Here is a 19019-nt window from a genome sequence, read left to right on the forward strand (position 1 = left end):
AATGCTTGTTTTGAATTTCCATTCAGTGCGCTTTACATTTAAAATGTGATTCATAATAATACACAGTGCTGTATACAACACATTTTAAATATTATCACATTGTTCCAAACAAAAAGAGAAATTTCTCCAAACATTGATATACCTATATGCAGTTTCAGGCAAACAATAAATATTAAACAGATGATGCTCAAATCCTATAAATGTTTCTAAAGGTTACTCAAAACAATGAATAAATTGTGTAACAAAAATACATACAGAGTAGCATGTGTAATATTGTCCAATATTGCTGTTTTGGGGTTCAGGTGACATTCGGCCTCGTGGTTAGTAAATGTTTAAAGTACCCTTCGATGGCAGTCTAGGCTAATATTACACATTTCTAGGTTTTGTATTTTCGGTTGGCTACTTCTAACCATAAATTAGTCACCTTTAAAATATCTCCAGGTGCCAGACTGCATCTGAAAGATCTTTCAGCATAACCCCCATCCTCCAGGAGATGGTCTTGTGTGGCTCTGCGTCAACTCAGCTCCGAAAGTAGCAGCTTGACCTGCATATAGGTGTCACCCCAGCACACTAACAACAGTTCCTTCCTTTCTGTCCCTTCGCACACAAAACTTTTTCCTCATCATTTGATAAGTCCTTTTGGTCTAAATTTCTTTTCAGCTTCCCTCCGAAAACTCCAGGGTTTAAACCTTGTAGTGACTGTTGCAAACAATTGTCTGTGGCAGTTCTGTACGTGGTGTATCTCTGGGTTTTGGGTTGGGATATGACTCCAAGTCGTGTGAGGAGTGTGCCCTGATACACCCGAAGGGGATCTGGGACCTTAAGGCCAAGCTGTATGTTGAAAGCACAATTGAAAGTTGCGTAAAAGACACTTCTGCTCAAAGTCAAGAACAGGACTTCTTTGGGCCGGTCCCCCGACATCGAGGTCCAAGTCTTTGGGTAAATCAAAATCTAAGAAAGACTCAGGAAATCAAAGGCGGGCCTCTTCCCACTCTTTCCACTCCCCACCTGAGAAGTTGCAAGGATGTGAAAAGTGCCCCGCGGTCTCAACCTTGTTCCCTGACTGATTAACCGATTCCGCAGCCGAACAAAATGCACCCCTAATTTCTGGGTCTGGCAGTGAAGCCTCAACAGGTTGAGGGCTTCAAGCAGACCATGCTCTGTTTCTTCGCCACCCTGTCTGTTCTCTCTGGCATGCCTTTGGGCCCCATGGATCAGAGATGACGTAATGTCTGGTTACCCCCAGTGAGTCTGCCCTAGGTGCCGTCTGCGCCTCTTATACCCATTTCTGATTAATTCTGACTCCAGAGCTAACTCCATGCCCAGCACCAACATTTTTTTTTTAAATGGCTTTATTGCGTGATATGTTAAAAACCATTGCAACAATATACAATAACAGAGATTCATTGCTAGGTACTTAGGTTTGATATAAAATTTAGAAGCGTCTTAGAAGCCTAATCTAAAAAGCCCCTGAGGTCCAATTTAAACAGTTGAGAGTTAAGAAAAAGAGTCATTGCAACATTAAAAGCTCTATTGCTTGATGCCCAGTCCATGACCCATTGTGGATTGTGTTCAGTTAAGGAGGAGAATTTGGCGTCTTCCTAGTACGGGGGGAGAGATTGTATTAGAAAACAGTATGAACAAATAGACTCCTCTGCTTATGCCATGCATTAATGATGGGTCTAAAACTTGTCTGTAGGTCAGTGACCGGGGACGGTAATCTCAGTGTGGCAAGGATTCAGGTTGCCTGCCCGACTATCATGCACACATCTCGCCTCCTCTAGCTTCTTAGTGAAGAAATCCATAAATCTGACCAAGGCATAGTTAAGGGTAGTGTTCAAGGGGTCAAGGCAAGCCAACACCGCTCCTCTGCAAGTTATTATGTCCTTTGCAATCCAACCCCTTCGTAATAGGATGCTTCTGTCTTCTAAGAGATTAGAGCACAAGCATATCACGTGTATCATATCTTCCCTGTGTTGGCCGCAGAGCTGACACGCTTCCTGGGCACAGTCTCTTTTCCATTTTTGGAGGTGACAGGTCAGGGGAATCACCCCCATTCTCAGCCTTAAGAACTGGAGCTTAGTTCGTTAAAAGTGATCGTTAGGTAGGTCTGGGGTTTCAGCTGTGAGTAAGTGCTTGGAGTCATCCAACCGTGGTTCCGTACGGAGAGGCTGGCCCTGTCTTCTAATGAAGAAAGTCGATTGGCACAGATTTTTGCTAACCTCTTGAATTCGTGTTGGCTAACTTGTAAGTCCCAAAGGTTGCTCATGCCAAGAGAAATGAGGCCGCGGGACAGATAGTAATGCCCCGCCGACCATCTACTTGTGTTCAACTGAATCCATAAGTAGTGGGTCAGGCTGCCGTCCTTGGACGCCCTAAGCTTGTGTCAGCTTATTAAGAAGGCCACCATATGGGCCTGTGCCTGTCCGCAGATAAAGAATTCCAGTCTGATTTGTGCTGGTGACGTGTAAGGGGGAAGATGGAAGATTGTTCTGTAAATGTTTGCATTTATTTTGTGTAATTGCCTGCTGTCGCGCCCTTTTAGAACCTCACACCCATATGATAGGCTAGGGATGACCTTTGCCTGGGCCACCTGAAGGATTGGAGCGAATGTTGGACCGTTTAGTTTTTTGTAGATGGATTTAAGTGCAAAAGACAGCACGGTACCTTTCTTTTTTTATTCTGCCAGCTGATTCACATACCTGCTATTGTTGTTGTTGGGACGCCTAGGTACTTGTGACATCTGGTTGCTTCTATACTTTCCTGGCCTAGCAACCATACCAGGTTTTTGGTCCCAGAATTGTGGACCGCAAGGATTTTGGTTTTCTTTTTGTTTATCTGTAACCTATTCCTGTTGGTATATATGGAGGTCGCATCCAGGAGACTTTGTAGGTCACTCTTTGTATGACGAAGAAGAACCATATCGTCGGCGTAAATTAGCTTCAGTCCCTGTGCTCCCAGCCCTTATCCCTCTTAACTCTGACAAGACACTGCCTTTGCCTAGGAGCCACCCTCCAATGCTCCAGCAACAGTTTGGATCACACTCTGACCAGAGCTATCCAACTTTTAATGATGATGGTGATAGTGGGGATGAGTTTGCTCCACACTATGATGATGACAAATTTCATATAGCCCTACAAGAAGCCATTGGGCTGGATACTTCCCTGACACTGTCTTTCCCTCCTGGCCCAACATTTTAACATGCCCATTTTGATAAATCCAGGAAAACCCTGTGGCTCATTTCTGCGTTCGAAGTTGTGCTGAATGAGCCTGTGTGCATGCCAACATCTGTCATTTTTACTCTAACCATATAAAAGAGTAATGATTCTAAGGGCTGTCGGCTGAGTGATTATTCTCTAACCGGATGTGTATGCTTTGTTTATCTTGGTTTGGCTTGGCATCTTGCAGTCTATCATAATTTATTTTCCAGGCGTACCTTCATATTTACATAGTTCATTCCAGACCTTTATGTAGACCATCCCCCGTCATTGCAAACTTGTAGGTAAAAGATATAGTCTAGATGTTATTTTCATCTACTTCCCCCATCAGCACAGAATTGGCAGAGTGACATGTATGTAACAGCAGTAGCTCTGTTTGATGCAGGCATTGTGTTCCTCTGCGGCGTTAAGCTCGTTCACACCGTGTGCCATGTTGTTTGGTACTGTTTCAAACTCCTGTTTACATTGTAGGGTGGATGATGTACCTCCTGGAATATCCTTACTACCTGATAACATTCTGCAGGTCCTCCGGTACCAGCTGCTGCAGTGTGTGCAGAAAACCGCCGAAGGGCTTGAAGAGGAGCAGCAGGCCCTTTCACTTCTGCTGGTCAAATTTTTCATCATTGTCTGCAGGTACAGTACTTATTCATTTTCCATTGAACATGCCATGCATTGTAGTGCCAACTGAGTTAGAGCGCAGTCTCTTAGTAACCTAATCTTTGTTAACGTCCTTAATTATTTTACTGAGACTCAAAAGTTTCCTAAAAAACTCTTTGACTCTCCTTGTTTACTTTCTGTGATACATATACTTAGAGTATTCCCCATGTTCTCAATGCCCCAGTTTTTGACCAATTGTATATTGTTATGTACCTCTGTCACAGCCTATAAATGTGAAATCTAGGGTTGGGGTTGCCACTTTGTACTGTACATACAGCGTTTCCCTTTTCCAGGTAAGGTATCTAGATGCTACTAAAGATTAGAAAATAGACTGACTGAATATAGGTGGAAGTTAGTTTGAACGCAAATTTGAGACTAATGTTTTGAAACATTTCGCTAGATATAAAATACAGCCTGTGTATTTTACATTACGTTTTAAATGTAACCATATTTTTTTATAGCTGTCTTCCTTTCTGTTATGTCCTGTAACTCCTTTTTCCAACCCTAAACTTAACCCTATCCTTAAACCCTATCCATACACTGTGATCATAAGTTACATTATGTGACCCTCACCATTATCTTAACATTGGATCTCACCCTCTCTCGCCCTAACGTTAACCTCATCGCTAAATCCACTCTGTGAAGTACGCCAGCTCTAACTTTTAACCCTGACTCTAATCCCTACTTTTATCCTATCTCAATCCGTAGCCCTCACGCTAACACTAACCGTTTGTAAACCATCACCTTCACTTGCACCCTTTTCACTAATGTACTCTTAACCTGTCCCTTACCATAACCTTTTGACAACTTCTTGTGTTGCACTAACACTTGCTCCCATTTTTTACTGACCCCTTTTCTCTTAACTTAGTTCAAATTAATGTAATATTATTTCATAGTAAACGTTTTCAGACTTTTAGCTGCATTATTTGTTTTTCTCATTTTTTATTTCAAACTTTTTGTCCGCAATGAGGCTTTGAGTGTTCTTTTTGGCTATTGTTTGCCACCACTTTCTATGGATCTTAATTTTCAAAAAAGGAGTAATTTTGAATTCCCACGATGCTTGGCCTAACGTCACTCCCTCCTTTTATGCATTGTGCATAATGTTAGTCATCAAATTGCAGTAGATCCTTTAACCTCAGAAGATGTCCTATTCCTTGTAATATATCTAAGAACTCTTATAGTTAAACATCAGCTTGCGACCTATACCAGAAATAAATTCACCACATCATATGCAGTTGCAGATGTATGAGATACAGGACAACACTGAGCTGGGTAACCAGGATCCCTGAAACTAAATCTCAGGCTGCCTGGACGACAACCACTATTGGATGGAGGAAAAGATCCAAAACCAAAATCTTGATTACTAGGGGCACGGGGACAACTCAGCACCATTCTAATGGTCCCGGTAACTGAGCATGCCCTTGATCCGAGCACACAAAGTGAAAATCCTTGGGGAGAGGCTTTATCAGGACCTTTTGTTTCTGGGATAGATTAAAGTCATCAAAACAATGACCAAACTGCAACTGAATTGTCCTCTCACTTCTCAGACAGTGCTTTGAATTGAGCTCACAAGAGCCCTTGTCTGTTCCTATCAAAATTATTGTTTATGCAGAGGCACCAAAGAAAAAGGTCCACGATCTCCCTAGGATCACAGTCACACTGCCTCTCAGTTCCTGACTATAAGGAAGTCTGATGACATCACCCCAGCCAGGAAAGACTCCACTGGGTACCACTGGCACAAGTAATCAAATGTAAGGTACTGTGTGTGGTATACTGAACCTTTGTGGAAAAAAAGGACACGGATACCTTGTGCACTATTCTGTAAAGCGCGTGAGCATACACCTAAACAATCTTAGCACTAATTTCAACTAGAATGACAAGCAGAGTGCTTGAATATAGCCAGAATTAGCATAAAGGTGTGTTTTAAAAGGTTTCCTAAAACTAGTATAAGGAATTGCTTTTAATTTAGTAAATAGTTCTTTCCATGGCTGTGGACCACATATTTTTAAGGCTCTTCTGCCAATCGGAGCTTTTTTCACTTTTGGAGTAGAGTATAGTGGAGTCGTTTAAGAGTGGAGGGCGTCATGGGAGTATAAGTCTTATATTGAGATGATAATAGGGACTTCATCCTTCCATAAAAGACTAAGCAACAAGCACAATATCTTAAATTTAATTCTGTGCTTCACAGGATGCAAGTGTAAACCAACCCTGTTGATTAACCAAGGCATCAGCTTGACCGGTCTAAAATAGGTTACAATAGTCGAGCCTTGATAACACATATTAAGCTACAACCATCTTAAATATAGTCATGTTTTATAACAGAAATAGCACATGGAAATCTAAATTTCAACAAACCCAAGGTTATAAAAATGTGACAATCATATGCCATAGACAGTAGAGGTAGGCACATTTTACTGGCATATACAACAGTCCTACTGTAGCAGTAATACAGAAAACGTAGAATCAAATAGCTTCCCAATCACACCAACATTTGATCAGGGTTCAGAAAGAAGTAGTGATAACATAAAGCCTTTATAAATATGAGTAGCACTGATGTGCTTAAACTTACATTGATATTGAATATTCTTTTTCAACTTTTATTTGAAGAACTAGACCCAAGGGATCCAGTCACACTCTTAGTAATGGACATATTTATTTTAGAAATATTATGTTTTTTTGTGCAGTTTTTATATAGTACCAACTTCCCACGGGCATTATAGTTCTTTACATGAGCATTATGTTACATTACATCAGGTCATTTTTTTAGGCACAGGGAGCTCAACCGACTTTGCCCAGAATCAAAGGATTTTGAGAAGATATCAGGACTTAAGCCTGGTTCCCCAATTCTAAAAGGAGTAGCGATAGCCATTAGGCCTCATCTACAAATTTGATATACTGGCCACCAACTTGATTTCTACAGGTTAAACGACAACTTCTCATCTCAGACTTTCCCAGGCATGGTCCAGATCTGTGCTCACAAAGCGGATAACAGCAAGTTATGCTTACACCAAGACAGCCACTAGGTGCTTTGTGCTGGTATCAGACATTCTTATTCTTTTTTCATGGAGTACAATTCATGAGTCCTGAATCAACAGGGAGTATTTCCACTAATTTGCAGGCACTCCATTGAGATGCAGCTAATTTGTAATCAGAATTATCTATGGGGCTGCACAAAGGACAGTGGCCTGTGAAATAGGTCGAACTGCTGAACTGGAAACTGACCTTCACACCAGACTAACAAGACTAGGATATTTAAGCATTTCCATCTTTACTGCAGCTACATGCAGCGTTACAACTGACAGCTCAACTGACTGTTTCCCCTTATACGTGCTTTATTCTCCCAAAAAGTAGGGCACAGAAACGACAGAAGTTGTTGCTGCTTAGACTGATGTTACTCAGTTGCATCTTTAATGTATATTAAGTAGTGAAGATGCTATTTTTTTAAAATTAGATTGTTCCTAGTTTCACCTGGTGATTTATAAAAAGTCTCACATAGACTATAGGAAGAAGAGTGACTGATCGTTCCATGTTTCTTTGAAATAAGAATACAAAAGGCTGCAGGCAAGACCAAGGAATGAGGGAATGTTTTAATTACTTAGCGGTAATTACGTTCCTTTGAGTCCTTCACTTGTTGTAATTCAGTAAAACATGAGACAGTCATGCCTTCCAGACACCACCAATAACAAAACAAGCGTTTGTAATTATGTCCCTCCCCACCACATCCTGTCAATCACAAGCCTCAGCAAATCAGTTGGCCTGGAGAAAAAGGGAGGCAGTGAGAGAGGTAATGAATGTTAGCGAAGGAGGGACTCAGATGAATGCGATTACCGCTAAGTAAATTAATCATTACCACTTCGCCCCCCCAACCCCCATCCATTTCAACACAAAATGTACCCAAGCAAAACAAACCAAGACAACTGAAATTTGAATTCTCAGAATTTAATAAATCTTACCTTTCCCCACCTCTTCGTTCCATAGAGGAATGAAACTTTGAACCAAATGCTTAATTAAAGACCACCTGCATTATTCTGTAATACTTCATAAAGGTGGACGGGGAAGTCATGTAGCTGCCATGCATATCTCGAATATGGAGGCCGCTTGAATTATCTGCCAGGGAAAAACGACTTAGCTCTGTTTGATCTGCCCTGGGCTCCTTGAGGGGAAGTTAATCCGACTGCCCTTTAGGCTAAAGTGATGAGGGACATAATCCACCTACTTCATGTCTGCACTACAAGTTTTACTCCCTTTTTGGTTGGTCCAAAATGTACTAATAAGGAAGATGACATTCTAAAACCTGACACTCTGTTCAGATTTTGAGAACTGCTCTTCTTATGTCTGCATGCAGATGTTTTTCCTGACTGGGAGGTCTTTTCTCCGGATCCCTATGGAATGACAAGTTAACTTTGGGAATAAAGTGGGGACAAAGCCTTAAAATACTCCTATACTCATAAACACTCTAAAATGCATCCTTGTAAGACAAATAACCCAATTAACCCAATTCCCCAAGTCTTCCTTTCGAAATCATAACCCCCCAGAAAAAGTACTTTAAAGTCAACATTCTAGTATTCACCTGATCCAAGGATTCAGAGGGAGTATCCTTTAAGGCATCCAGCACTATTGCAAGTCCTAAGAGGCAGGCAACACCACTATTTGAGGACTTATATTATTCTATTGAGGAATTTCCAAACCAATGCCTGTTCATCCAACAGATTATCGCAGGTAGCTCTGAACCCCTCTAATGACTGCTGGCTGGCACTTCGGTAGGGAAACCTTTAACATGAGGGAAAACCAGTTCTGAAGGAAGGATAAAACCTGAACTAAATGTGCCTCTTATTGAAGCAAACTCTTCTCTCAACACCACATACTGAAATCCCCCGAGTGCTTTGCGAATGGCTGTACTGTAGGAACCTTTCTCGAAGATTGAGGTCCAGGCCAGCACCTAAAAATACCTCTTTTTATCAGCCCTTCCCTTTGACACTCTAGGTCGTCAACCTGAGCTTCGCTATAGTGTCTTAATGTAGAGAAGGAAACACCAGAGGTGGTGGAGAAATCGGAAGTAGAAACTCCTGACAAAACTTCATTGAAATCAGGAGAGAATACCAGCAAGAGCGGGCAATGTTGGCACTGTCAGAATCACTGAAGCGTTTTATTTCCTGACCTTCATGAGCAGTTGTCCTTGTAATGGCAACAGCTGGGAACTTTGCATGTTGGTTAAAAAGCCTTGCTCCTTTAGCACCAAGTGTACCCTTCTCTTATAAATATCTGTTAGAGTGCTTAACGAGGAATGAAATAGCCTCTTGTCCAGATATGGGTGAATAAAAATCTCTTCTTGATAGAGCAATGCCCCTACCTTGGTGAAAACTTGAGAAGCTGACTTCAGATCAATAGGGAGGAACCTGAGCTGAAAATGAAGAACCTCTATGGCAATGCACAGGAATTTCTGATGTTTTGTATGTATCGGGATGTGAAGATAAAACATCCTCTTGATCAGTGATCACTAGAAAGTCTCTCTTCAAGATCATTGGAATGATCCTCTGCAATGCTATCGTTCAGAAATTTATTATTTTTACCCAAATATTGCATCTCTTTAGATCCAACACCGGATTTAACTCTTCTGAGGCCTATTGTACTAGAAAATATATAAAATATACACCATTCCCTACCACCTGTGGAAGAAGTGGAATAATTGCTTCTTTCTTTATTAATGCTTGAACTCCCTCCTGCAGGGCTTGTATCCTAATCTGATTCTTGGTAACAGGAGTAGGGATGACTCCTGGTGCTGGAGGCCAAACATCAGCGATTATTTGATTTATTTATTTATTTATTTATTTATTTAATGCGATTTTTAAAGCGCGCAAATACCCTTACGGGTGTCTCGGCGCTGGCGTAACAGAACTCTCTCTTGAGAAGAAAAGTGGTCGTTTATGCAGAAAACAACCAGGTCTTAAGCTTCTTTCTAAAGTCCAGAAGCGTGGGAGCGGTTTTAATATGGAATGGTAACGTATTCCACAGTTTGGCTGTCGCTATGGTAAAGCATCTGTCTCCCCAGTTGGTCTTTCTTGTGCGTGGAACCTTCAGCAGATGGGCTGTTGATGATCGTAAGGTTCTTGAATGCTCAAGCGGGCAGAGAGTTTTTTTTAGGAACAGTGGACCTGGATTATTGATGGCTTTGTAGGCTATGCATAAAGCCTTAAATTTAATCCGACTCCTGACTGGGAGCCAGTGCAACTTTCTGATGTAGGGGGAGGTGGATGTGAATTTGGGAATGGCTAGTAAAATCCTGGCCGCGGCGTTTTGCACCGTCTGTAATCTGTTGAGGACCTTTTCTTGAGCGTTCAGTAGGAGGGCGTTGTAGTAGTCTGTTCTTGAAAACACCAGGGTGCTAATTAGAGTTTTGCCCGCAGACGGCGGTAAGTATGGAATTAGTTTTTTTATCCTTTTTAGAATATAAAAGGATGAGGATACCACCGAGTTGGCATGTTGAAGGAAAGTCATCTTGTTGTCAAATATGACTCCCAGATTACGTACCTTGACTACCGGTTGGGGGGGCGCTCCCATCTGAGGTGGCCACCACTGAGGGGACCAGATAGGTTGCAAGTTCCCGAATGTCATCACCGCTGTCTTATCAGAGTTTAATTTGAGACAGTTAGATGACATCCAGGAACTTATTGCCTTCATTCCCTCTTGAAAGTTGGCTGCGATTGAAGTACCATCGTTATATACCGATAACACCAGTTGGGTGTCATCCGCATAGGTTGTTAGGGCAATTCCATAAGATTTTATAACCCTCGCTAAGTCCGAAACATAGATGTTAAAAAGTGTCGGACTTAGTGAGGAGCCCTGTGGTACCCCGCAAGGGAGAGAAAAGGTCTGGGAGGTGTAATTGCCCATCTTAACTGTCTGAGGACGGTTGGCCAGGAACGAGGCAAGGAGTTCTTTGGCTTTGCTTTTTATTCCTAAGGCCGAGACACGGTCGATCAAGATGACATGATCGACCGTGTCAAAAGCAGCGGAGAGATCTAAAAGTATTAAAACCGCAGATCCTCCCTTGTCCATTGTGGTCCTTATCTCATCTGCTGCTTTGAGTAGCGCTGTCTCCGTTCCATGACCTTGTCTGAACCCAAATTGGGTGTCGTCAAGTAGGTCGTTGTCGCTAATGAATTTCGAAAGTTGCGTGTTCATGATTTTTTCGAAAATCTTTGCTGGGAAGGGAAGACAGGCAATAGGTCTGTAGCTGGCGGGCAGAAGAGGGTCCAAAGTGGGCTTTTTTAAAAGTGGCTTGATGATAGCCTTCTTCCAAACAGATGGATAAGTGCCTGTTAGAAACATTGCATTACAGATTGTAGTTAGAGCTGGAGAAATAGCTTCCGGGATGAGATTCTAGATGGCAGGAGGACACGGGTCAAGGGGGGACCCGGATTTAGTACAGGCAACAAGATGTTGAATGTGTTCCTGGGTAGTCGCTTCAAAGGCTAAAAAGTTAGGTGAGTTATTAGTAGGGAGTACCTTGGGGATAGGAGAGCGAGAGGAGTGAGAAAAGGTCAAAAAGATGGAACTAACTTTATCCTCGAAAAATTTGGCCAAGGAATCCGATAGAGACTGAGATCCTTCTAGGTGCGGAGCAGGGGGGTTAGACAGATGAGTAACCACCTGAAATAGTTGATAACCTACCCTGATAATACTCAAGACCCACCGTTCTGTATTGCTTTTGTGCCATACATCGTAGAAATACATTTTCCTTCCTCCTACTACTCTGCTTCAGAAGGAGATCGACAGTAGTCAAAACTTTCACTTTGGACCTTCCTGATTAACTGACTCTGAAGCCTTGGTTGAGTTCTTCTGCTGAAACTTCTTGCTCTGTGAATTGTATTAGTTGTAACCCTTTAATACACTTTCTGATGATTCCCACACCCTTATTTAAAGGATCATTTAGAACCTCCTTTGTAGGGCCACATGTGTTTTGTAATCATAGGGTCCAACTTCTGTCTGAACAACTTACAGCCCTCAAATGGAATTTTTAACATAGTAGATATTTCTGAAACTTCAGTGTTTCAGTCCCTCATTCCCAAATTGCTCCTGGCTGCAGATTTCAAAACATCTGATGATATATATGTCATGAATTTTGCCTCTTGCTCTATTTGTACCAACAGATATGTGTAGTCAGTGCCTTCATGGATAGCTACAGACAAATACTTAAAATCCCTTACCAGATGCTATGAGGTAAACACCACATCAGCTCAGGCTTTCAGGACCAAATTATTGGCTGGAAAAGACTTCTTCAATCCACTGTCCATTTTACTGTCAACTGGATCTAATAGTGAACAATCTTCTGGATTTACCAAAGTTCAGCCAATAAAGGGAGCTGGAACAGCATCTAACTTGACATTATGAGGAAGGAGTTTCTCAGATTTGGCCAAGCTATAGGTTTTCGTATCAATCGCTAGCTCACAGACTGTTCCATCTCCTTTAATTGCCTATAAATCAAATCTTTAATTTTCTTATGAATGGGCTTTGCAGTTTGTGGTTGCCTTTCATACTGTGGAAAAAGGCCTTCAAAATCCGTTTGTGCAGGTGCAAGTTCAAACCCCAGATTTTCTCTTATGTGTTTGAATAACTGATGGATCTTGCCTCGCCTTACATTTTTGCTCATAGTTGTGCTGGGGACCTCTGAATCCGAGCCTGATGAAAGTTCACATGGAGGATCAGATGTCGGTTATGAGATTTCTTCTTCTATGTTTTCCTTCTGTACCACCATGCATACAGCCGTCTCGATAATCTGCTGCACTTGGCAAGCTGACATAAGAGCAGTAGATTTTGATTTAGATCTCAATCTGCTTGTTTTAGGCAGATCTCCACCGTCATCAGAAGAAGAGGAACATACAGGCTTACTCTTCTCTTGTCTTTTGCTCCCCAATTCACAGAATGCTACAGCACCCTGCAGAAATGAAGAAGTAGGCTATATATTCACAACCCACTGGCTGAAAAGTGACCAATCATATTGGGGCGCAGCAAACTCTTTTCACCAATCGTTATTTTTTACTATTAGTTTGAAACTGCCCACTTACTAACTCATAACTAATCATAAATGTAACCTAAGAAACAAATATGCCCCCTCTTTGGCAACATTGGTCCTTTCCTGAAGTCTGCCAGTAGAGGGCGATGAGTCACGGAGGTGAGTGCTTTGCCTTTCCACAATTGCCTACTCCTCCCAAACAGCTGATGTGGCAAGCAGCATGTTTCAGTGCTAAACCAGGCAATATCAAGGGGTCTCCAGTCTTGCAGACTGAGTCTGCCCAACTCTGTGGTGACCTGCTGAACTCTGTGGCCCCCTATGCTGCCTCAGTGTGAGCAGAAAGAAGCCTTAGAACCTGCAAAGGGCCCACCAGCACTGCCAAGTGAGACACTCGCCCCTTCCAGCTGAAGATGCTGCAGCCACTGTCCCGCAGGCGGCCCAATCCATTGATGTCGGACGAGACAGGATGTGGTAAGAGAAGGGACGGGCACATACACCAAAGCTTACTTTGTCATTGGTGGAGTCTTAGAGGCATGACTGCCTCATATTGTAATGAATGTGAGCAGGGTGGGGCTAAGTGATAATGGGCTTCCCAATTTTGTGTCCTGGGAATTGTCTAGTACTTAGATTTCCAGGATGGAAGGTTAGGAGCTATAAGAAAGACTTCAAAACATAAGAGTGGGGTATGAAGATACACAGAACCACAGAGGTAGGAGCTACGGAAAACAGGGAAGCAGAGATTAACATGGCATACAGTGGATTGAAACACAGCCAAAAAGAAAAAGCAAAAAGGCTACAGGTAGCAGAAACAATACAAGAGAGAGCAAATGAATCAAAACCCAGTGCAGAGGGCAGCCGATTGTAACAGAGCACAGGTTTTTTGAACCCGGCCAATCAAGGGTGAGAAGCTAAACCTAGGGTCGATGGTGACAAAGGACAAAAGACGATGGACCGGAACATCCACAGAGCATGAGAGGCCGGGGATCGCGTAGGGCAGCCGAGGCAGGAGAGGAGGCAACATGATGAGGCAGAGTTTAACAGGGCAAAAGGAGAATGGAATGAGAGCCACAAAATAGAGAACTAAATAGCATTACAAATCGTGGAGGTGGTAGGCTATCTAAACACAAGAGATGGAGAGCTAGAGGCAGGAGAAACAAGACCACGAGGTTATGGAAAGGAGACACGAAAGACATCGGGAAAGAAAGACCTTTGAAAGGCGGGAACTGCCGCTGCAGCAGGATGGGCTTGGTGTTGAGAACTAGGGGCTCTATTATGTAAAGGGAGCACTTTTCCTGTTTGTCCCTGAGGGCACCTTAAAACAGGTGCGCCAGTCGTAAACAGGAAAAGCTCACCCTGTTACATAGAATGCACTTCCCCCAGGCAGTGAATTCTGCTGAAAAATGTAGCAGCTGCTTTGAAGCCACTCCGTGTTTCACAGTGCAGGTGGGTGCGGTGAGTGACTACACCTGCCTGCAAGGGGATGCCCCCCTCCAAATGCAAATGAGGGAATGCCCTATGAAGATAGTGCTGGCGCTTTATGTGCACCAGCTCTATTGGTTTTACAGAAGGGGTCACACAAGCGTCTGTGGCCCCTTCAAAAATACCAAAGGGCCCCAAGTGCGCGCAAAGCCAGCCAAACGCTTCTGGGGTAATTCCATAATAAGGCCCCAGAATGGTGCTACATGTGACTCCACCTCCAGCGGCAGGTGCCTTATTGTTGCAGGTTTGTGTGTGGTTCAGGTTGCAGTGAAATATTTGCAGGGATTAGGTATGAAGGCGAGGGTCTATGTGGGGTAGTGTTGGAGTGGTGTGAAGATGGCATGGGAAGGCTGAAACAAAGAGCTGAAGGCCTTTTTATCTGGGCCTTATTATGGACGTGCCCCCAGGCAAATCAGGTTTGCCATGACCAATTGGCTTAGTCAATGCTTGATCTGTAAATGCATTTTAAATAAACCAATAGAAATTAAATGTTCTCAAAATCCTTTCTGACATCATCCCCTGGGGTCGGCATGCATCCCTCTTCTTGCATTCCCGCAAACTGCAAAAATAATAATTTTGGTATTTTATCATGGACTTGAATTGCGACTACGGCTAAATTCGCCATAATCATCTAAAGTAGGTATGCCTCAGTTCTTCCTTATTTCTTCCTTTCATTTGCCTTAAAGCCCTATAATATTTACTTATCTATAATATTTTCTCTGCTTTTGTGAGTCACTCTTTTGATTGTTGTATTAGTGGCTTATGAAATGTGCCACTAGGTTAAATATCGTCACAACTTCCCAGTAATTTGTTTAATATTACCACAGAAATCTGGACAATGTGGATGAAATTGGAAGCTGTTCATACGTCAATCACGTGATCACCATGACAACCCTATACATTCAACAGGTAAGACAGTACGAGCCAGGCACCATCCTTGTAGGAAGTGTGCTTCTTCACAGTTCCACACGCTGCCTATATCTCTTCCTCTCGTGGTTTACTGGAAGTATGAGTGAGTGAGTGAAAGAGAGAGTGTGTGTGTATATGTGTGTGTGTGTGTGTGTAAGCGTATGTGCTTGTGCAGGCTGGGGCATTGACCTTGAGCATTGGTGGATGGTCGGTAGCAGAATTACAGGAGAACAGTGTATCTCCAGCACAGCTGTTACATGTGTCCTGGTTGCTTAATACGAACGTGTGATGTAGCAAAATTCTCTACCAAAGATCACCTTTACGTACACGGTGGATGAATCAGATTCTGGGGAAATAAAAGACATTTGTGAGGCTGTGAAGGTATCCATGTTACTTGCTAAATAAGAAAATTATTACCGGGAGAGGTCCCTTTAAAAAAAGGAATCTCTGGCATGCAGCTATCTAACTGTTGTTCCCAGATGAAAAATATTTTTCTGATGGCAAGAAGGGGAGAATTGTGGAACGGAGCTGTGTGGGGAATGTAAGTCATATACAGTAATTCAGACCAGGCTGAGCAGGTTAATTCAAAAGGTCACAGTAGTACAAGATTAACAATTTCTCAGTTGAACTGTGAAACCCTGCTTTCACGACGTATCCTCGTGTTGTGCAGGCTAGCACTTTTGAATATTTTGATGTTTGCAAAGTAACCAATACAAGAGTCATAAACAATTTAGCGCTGTCCATGTGGAAACTTCGCCTTGTGTATAGAAGACAAATAACAGTGGCTTCATAAACTCTGTTGCGTTCTCATTTTTACAGTCTGTTCATTAAAATATTTGAGCCCCTGTGTTTTTCCATACTTTACACTCATTGATTCAAATCTTTAAACTTGCTGGCCTAAATTCATAATCTCCACAGTCTCTTTCAGCATCATATCTATGAATAGAAATGCTTTCAAATGGGGCACCTTCCTACATCCCTTGTAAGCTCAACATTACTGTGCATCTTTAATCGGACAGATTTATGTCACCCATAATATGTTGTATGGTGTATCAAGTAATTATTGTGCAAATATTTGGACTTCTCGCTGAGACTTCTCAAATTAAACTACGTATAGACCTGCATTTTATGTCCATCTACTTGCAACTGCAGAAGAAATAATGAATGGACAGAATGTTGAACAATGCAAACATTCACCCCCAGTCACAAGTATCTGGGTTTAATCCATCATTCTTTTGCTCATCACGCCACCCCAGTTGGGCCCAGCCAAATACGAATCAGTCTTGGCCCTTTTCCTCAAGGGAACAGTCCAACCCAAACTGCCAAGCAAGGTCCTCCCTGGACGGGAAAACAGGCATTTTAGGAGCGGTTTTGGGGCATCACCCTATATCTGCCAGTCTATCTTGAAACGAGTGGCGCACTGAGAATGGGACCCACGTCTGGGCATACGCGTCCCACTAAATGCGACAAATGCCGAAGAAACAATTGATGGACGGAATGCTGAACAGTGCAAACATTTAACCCCAGTCACAAGAATCTGGCTTTAATCCACCATTTTTTTGCTCAAAACGCCACCCCAGTTTGGACCCAGCCATATGCAAATCAGTCTTGACCCTGTTCCTTATGGCAACAGTCCAGCCCGAACTGCCAAGCCAGGTCCTCTCTGGACCGGAAACAAGCATCCTGGGACCGGTTTTGGGGCATCACCCCTCATCAGCCAGGCTAGCTTGAATCCAGTGGCGCAGTGAGCATGAGACTGGGAGTGAATGTTTGATTTGATCTGAATTCTGTCCATCTTCTGTGTGTCTTTTACCTTCTCACCTTACAGTGGCCAGGTATGCCCAGATGTGGGTCCCGGGCTCACTGTGCCACTGGATTCAATCTACACTGGCTGATGAGGGTAGATTTAGGGTACTCTGAAAACTCAATGTTTAGAAATTCTCTGAACACACAATACTAGCCCATAGGTTAATGGTTGCGAATCCAAGCGAGAGATCTTGCAGATGGAAGGATTCCAACTGGGATTGCACCCTGGGATGCAGTTGGCATGTGAACCTACACGGAAAGATCTTGCAAGCACTTACTTGAGCTTTCTAGTCGCCCCGTAAGCGAATAAGGCGGGCTCTGGACCCCTGTGCTCCCAACCTGGGTCAGAGGGACCCCCAAGTGTGTCTTTGAGGCACTTCTCCCTCTACCTGGGTAAAGGCTAGGGATGAACCTTTTCTCAAGTCATAGTGGAGTGAGGCTGGTGTGCGCTGGGGATGTCTACAGCAGTTAACAACGTTTGCTAGAGCAGAGGAATTGTACTCGCCAGGAAGCGCCATTTTTTCAAGAAGCATTAATTGATGTAGTATTTCCATAGCATGAACCTGGCCAAAAAGCTGTGGAGGTCGTATGTGGTCAAAGTCCAGGATAAAGTCATCAAGTGATAGGAGAGGTAGCTGGTTTGTGATGTAGTGTTTTTTTAAGTGTGCATCTTCAACTCTTTCTTAATTTGGAGCAGGGTTGGGGCAGTTCTTAATGGATACAGAGATGTTGTTCAAGATCCTGAGTGCACAGATGGAAAAGGCCTGCTGCCCTTTTTCTTTTTTACATTCCTTAGTCCGCATTATGTTGGTGCACTACCTGTGGTTGTGCTGAGAACCTCCAAAGAACACGAAATGGTCTGCAAGATAAGCAGGAGTGCCAATCATTATGATGGCTTTCGAAATGATGCTGTTGGTATCGAAGATGGTGCAGGTCAGCAAGGGGAGCCAATGGAGTTCCATCGGGAGGGAAATTATGTGATTATAATTCTTCAGGTCTTGGATGAGATGAGCTGCAATGTGTAGAGTGCCTTCAGCGGTGCCAGTGTCAAGTCTAGAAGGCCATGGAGTAGGATGTTACCACCATTCAGGTCCACAAGTATGAAGGCTTTAACAGTAGTCCTGAAGTCACTTTCCAGAAAATAAATTCACTTCCTTTAAAAGAGAGAGCTGTTACCAGGCTCTCTTTGTTTTTTGGCAGTATGTTCCTTGATCCAGGTAACATGGCGTTCAGTAAAAGCTAGGTTCCAAAGCTGCCAAGATTCATATGATTGAGCCAGGTTCGTACTGTTTCTTCTTTGTTGTTCTTGGCAGATAGCGGAAATTATGTCTTGATTGGGTTGTGCTGCAGGTAGGTGCTGAACATCCAGGTCTGAATAATATGCAGGCAGTGTTTCAAGAGTTGGATATCTGAAGCAGAGGAGACATTAAGCTAGAGTTGTGTATCATTAGCATATTGGTAAATCTTGATGTTGTTTTCTGTAGCTCCATATAGAGGTTGAAGATGACAGGACAAGGGGACCCTGCAGATGATTGGAATCTTTTCACACTTGGTGTCCTGTGAACATACTGGAATCGGTTGGAAAAGTAGGAAGAGAACCATTGAAGGACATTGTCAGTGAGACCCTTTCATGACTCCCAGGTTCATGTGAGGTTGGAATGGTTGATTGTGTCAAAGTCATCTAAGAGGTCCAGCAATATCAGGGGGCAGGGGTCACCTTCAATTGTGGTGAGGAGGGCATTGACAATGATGTGTAAGGTAGGAGTCTCTGTGTTGCAGCCAGACTGGTAGCTGTGCAGGAGTTGGTTGGCAATCATTAGATCTTGGGGATGAACATAAACAGTTTTTTCAATGATTTTGCCGATGAATGGTAGGGCAATGATGGGTCGGTATCTGGCTAGGTCAACAGGGTCTAGTGTTTATTTATTTAAGAGTCA

At 43.0% G+C, this 19019-nt stretch overlaps 1 protein-coding gene across 2 annotated transcripts in view; it reads left to right on the forward strand.

Moving 5' to 3' along the window:
- Window positions 1-19019, forward strand: part of NBEAL1 (neurobeachin like 1) — a 1045477-nt gene that overhangs the window by 351792 nt on the left and 674666 nt on the right. For both annotated transcript variants that reach the window (XM_078680248.1, XM_078680249.1), the window contains exons 4-5: window positions 3690-3851; window positions 15195-15276. In XM_078680248.1, the coding sequence (XP_078536374.1) occupies window positions 3690-3851; window positions 15195-15276 (244 nt within the window). The remainder of the gene's footprint in view (window positions 1-3689; window positions 3852-15194; window positions 15277-19019) is intronic.

The sequence above is a fragment of the Lissotriton helveticus genome, chromosome 3_1, assembly GCF_964261635.1.
Source record: "Lissotriton helveticus chromosome 3_1, aLisHel1.1, whole genome shotgun sequence".
Taxonomy (NCBI): domain Eukaryota; kingdom Metazoa; phylum Chordata; class Amphibia; order Caudata; family Salamandridae; genus Lissotriton; species Lissotriton helveticus.